At 48.1% G+C, this 4157-nt stretch overlaps 1 protein-coding gene across 1 annotated transcript in view; it reads right to left on the bottom strand.

The window, feature by feature from the left end:
• PSMD11 (proteasome (prosome, macropain) 26S subunit, non-ATPase, 11) overlaps positions 1–3143 on the bottom strand; it is a gene marked incomplete at its 5' end in the record, with an annotated part of 18580 nt that extends 15437 nt beyond the window's left edge. The window contains 3 exon segments of the mRNA XM_010020717.1: positions 2558–2691; positions 2970–3019; positions 3021–3143. Coding sequence (XP_010019019.1) covers positions 2558–2691; positions 2970–3019; positions 3021–3143 — 307 coding nt within the window.
• Positions 3144–4157: the final 1014 nt, after the last annotated feature.

Genomic DNA, 4157 nt, shown 5'->3' on the forward strand with positions numbered 1-4157 from the left:
ATTCACTCCTGTTGGATCTGAGCTCTGTGTCTGCCTGGTGCTAGCATCTTTGGGAAGGGTTGTACCTGCTGAAGATGCTGCTGCCCCTGACTGCTCCTCACTCCTATAGCCTGCTTCACCCTAGAAAGCACACAGAAAGGGAAGGTGACAGTCTTTACCACACCCCTGGGCTGTGGCACCCTCTTCCTTCATCCCACATCCACACCACATGTCTCCAGAAAGCACAACCTGGTCATCTCACTCCAATCTACACACGCACAACTGGCTTCTTAGCATTGCCAAATTCATTTTCTTCAGAACATTGTTGATCTGCAGCTTAGTGCTTCCCTTAATACATTTCAAACACATTTCACATTTGCTCCCTCATAAACCTGGGTTTGATGAGTTAACATTTTCATTTTCAATTATCTAGCCTTCCCCTTAAAGAAATCTATTAGCTAGCCATGAGAACACACTGAAGTTCTTTACACTCATGTAAGACTTTGGCTTCAACTCAAAACTATTCCAAGTTCTGCAGCAGTAACAACCCTTCTCTCAGGCTTCTCCACACGAGCAGCACATCCACACACATACTTGAAGAGACTCTTCTGATGATTTCCCCCTTTTTAGCCCAGACACACACATCTTCCCGGGTGCAGGAGGAAAGCCAAGTTTAGTTATCTCTACAGAAGCAAACATGAGAGTGCAAAGGGCACCTGTACAGCGCAGACACCTATTAAAGGACCTCAAGTCAATTAATATTCAATTAGAGAAATGGGCACTTGTACAACAAGCTTCATTTGTTCCAATTTCTAACCGTGGGAAGAGATTAATTGTGTTCTGGAAGGGCTTATTTTTCTCCACTGACTATAAAAGCAGCCCACAGTAGGAAATCAGACATGGACATCTATAGTTAGGTGAGATGAACTGCACTTCTGTTTCCAGCACTAATCTAAGGGCAAGTAATCTACTTTGTCACAGGCCCTGTTCAACTGCAAATCACAAGGGCAATCAGTGTCCAGAATGCTCAAACACATGGGCAGATGAATGGCCAAATCAAAACAGATGTTTACAAAGATAGCAGGACACCAAGTGTGCATTTCAGAGTAAAGATAAAACTTGGATCTTGATCAGTGGCTATTGGAGACCTCACACTGCTCTCCATGAACTACTCCGACTTTAGTTCCAATCTCCCAAATGAACTTCAGTTCAACTAAATCTTCTGCTAGCCTGTTTTCCTCACCCAGTTTCAGACTGTCAAAAGCACATATGCTTCACTTCACATTCTGAATCACTGCTGTGCATGGTTAGAAACCACCAGGGCTATACCATGGCCAACTGTCTGCCATGGACAGACACACTTTGTACAGATGTGCTGTATCAGCTCTTACAACGCTTGTGGTGAAAGGTGCTGCAGAAAAGGCCAGAGCATTGGCCAGCATAAGAAACAAAACCAACCTGCCAAGTACAACAGAACACACACACTGCCCTGAGCCTTCCAAGGCACAGGAGACATGAACAGGTTCAAGCAAAAAAAAAGTTGAATAGAGAATTCTACTCCATTTCTGTCCTTTCACACATTCACAAACAGGACTGTCAAGCCTTGCTCCCGTGTGCAGCTGGGCAAGGATGTAATGTTTCAGCAGATAAATCACAGAGTTGTTGGGGTTGGAAAGGACCTTAGAGCTCCTCCAGCTCCAACCCCTGCCATGGGCAGGGACACCTTCCACTAGAGCAGGTTGCTCCAAGCCCCTGTGTCCAACCTGGCCTTGAACACTGCCAGGGATGGGACAGCCACAGCTTCTCTGGGCACCCTGTGCCAGCGCCTCAGCACCCTCACAGGGAAGAGCTTCTGCCTCAGAGCTCACCTCAGTCTCCCCTCTGGCAGGTTCAAGCCATTCCCCTTGTCCTGTCCCTACATCCCTTGTCCAAAGCCCCTCTCCAGGTTTCCTAGAGCCCCTTTAGGCACTGGAGCTGCTCTAAGGTGTCCCCTTCAGGAGCCTTCTCTTCTCCAGCTGCCCCAGCCCAGCTCTCTCAGCCTGGCTCCAGAGCAGAGCTGCTCCAGCCCTCGCAGCAGCTCCGGGGCCTTCTCTGGCCTCGCTCCAGCAGCTCCACATCCCTCTTGTGCTGTTGCCCCAGGGCTGGATCAGAACTGCGGGGGGGAGTATAAACGGCGGGGGGGGGGGTCTCACATCAATTTAATCAATTGAGAAGGAAGCTGCTAGTGAGTAAGGATGTTTTGGGACAAACTTTCCAATCTGAAACATGGCCTTGAGAAACTTCTCATCTTAAACACAACTTAACAAAACTTTATCCACATGTATTAAAAAATGGCCACACATCAAAGGTTCAGAAACCAAACTGCCCAATCCATCAGCAACCTTTTAAATACCAGGACAAGTAACATGTGATATTAGTATTTTATCACATTATTTGTTTATCCAGTCCTGTCTCCAAGAGAACATTCCCTGCCAGAATAAAACCTCCTTTTATTTCCATCTCATCAAACTAGGAGACTACATTACTCTGAACATATGTGTCTCTTACCCATTACCTCAGTTACTCGTTTCAGGCTCACCTTCTGCCTGCCCCGTCTTGGCCAAAAGCGAGCCCAGCTCCAGGATGCTCTGCTCCTTGACTTGCACTGCCTCTTCATCGTTCTCCTGGACGTCACGTTTCACTAGGAAAAGAGTTGAGAAGTTACCTTTAATGCTGTTTCAGTTAGAGGATAAGCACTACTCCTCAGCTCCTGGAAAGGCACCAACAAATGTAACTGTTATAACAGGCAATAGTGAGATCTGGAAAGCAGATTATGTGGGATGTTTAAAGGTGTAACTCAGAGTGCTTCATCTGTACTGCACAAAGGCTTTCATCCAGCTGACAGGTACAACTGCAAGCTTCAACGTGAATATAACTTAAGTTTTGAAGTGTTCTCATTAAGCTTGTCCAGCTGTTCAAGTTTCATTTAAAAACACCACCACGCAACAGACGCTCTCTGCCGAAGCCACAAAACCAAAGAGAAGAAATGCAATGGGATTTCCAGGGCTGGGTGTGCTGGTTTGGCCATTCCTGAAGTTGCTGCTTTGTGTGCTAAGCTGTGATCCCGTGGTGCAAATGCAGCACAAGAACAAGACCAGCTCTGTGAGCGGGGTGAGCCCGTGCTCCTCACTCAGGAGCAGATCGTGTGTTACAACCGCGGCAGGAGGCAGTGCTCCTTCCCACACTGAACTCCAACAACCTAATCATCACTGTGTACCAACGTGAGTAACTCTGCCTCTGAAGTACACAGAAGGGCTAAATGACACACGGCAGCACCAAACCTGTGTTTACACAACAGGAATTTCATGTAAGTCAGCCACAAAACAACACTTTCTCCCCTGCCACCTACTACCACGTAAATATTCATCTCCACCATCCAACTTGTACACAAACAAAGCCCAGATCAGCTGCTCAGCTCTACAGAAAGAGCTGGGATGCCCCGTGCAGCCCCTGAGCACACACTGCAGCTTCCAGCCCCCGTAACCAAACACACGAGGTGTCAACAGCAAAATAACTTTGTTCTCAAGGAGTAGAGCACCAAAGAGCTGCTCCAGCTCACACCGAGCGGCAGCACGAGCTGCTCTTGCTCCTGACTGAGCATGACCAGTTGTAGGTGTGTTGACAGGCTCAAGAACACCAACCACTAATTAACCAAACACCGAGAAGGATGAGCAACTTGTCCAGACCATACACTCCTTCCCATTTCAAGGTGAAGCACGGACAGGACACTCGTTTGCCTGCCACAGCGGGGTGACAGCAGGTCACAGCACTCGACCAGACATCACCACACGTTAGGAGAAGCAAGAATTACTCTTTAAACACCAGTTTTGAAGGCAGCCCCTCTCCCCACCCTGTCCACACAATAAAGAGGGATGGCCACACCATGCCCACAAAGCACTCGATAGCACCAACATCTTGGCACCGCTACATGCCCAGGACAGTCCAACACAGTGAATGCTGCCAACAGCATCTGTCTTGAAACAAGCAGAGGTTAAAACTCCAGACACAGCACAACAGAAACTCCCCAGAACTTCCTGCACGGCGCTGAGAAGGTGATTTAAACAGCAGGAGGATTTCAGCGGTATCAGGGGGAATATCGCTCCCAGCAGAGCCTTCTCCTCCTCCAGCACGCTCAGGGC

The sequence above is a fragment of the Nestor notabilis genome, unplaced genomic scaffold, assembly GCF_000696875.1.
Source record: "Nestor notabilis isolate BGI_N333 unplaced genomic scaffold, ASM69687v1 scaffold25848, whole genome shotgun sequence".
NCBI lineage: Eukaryota > Metazoa > Chordata > Aves > Psittaciformes > Psittacidae > Nestor > Nestor notabilis.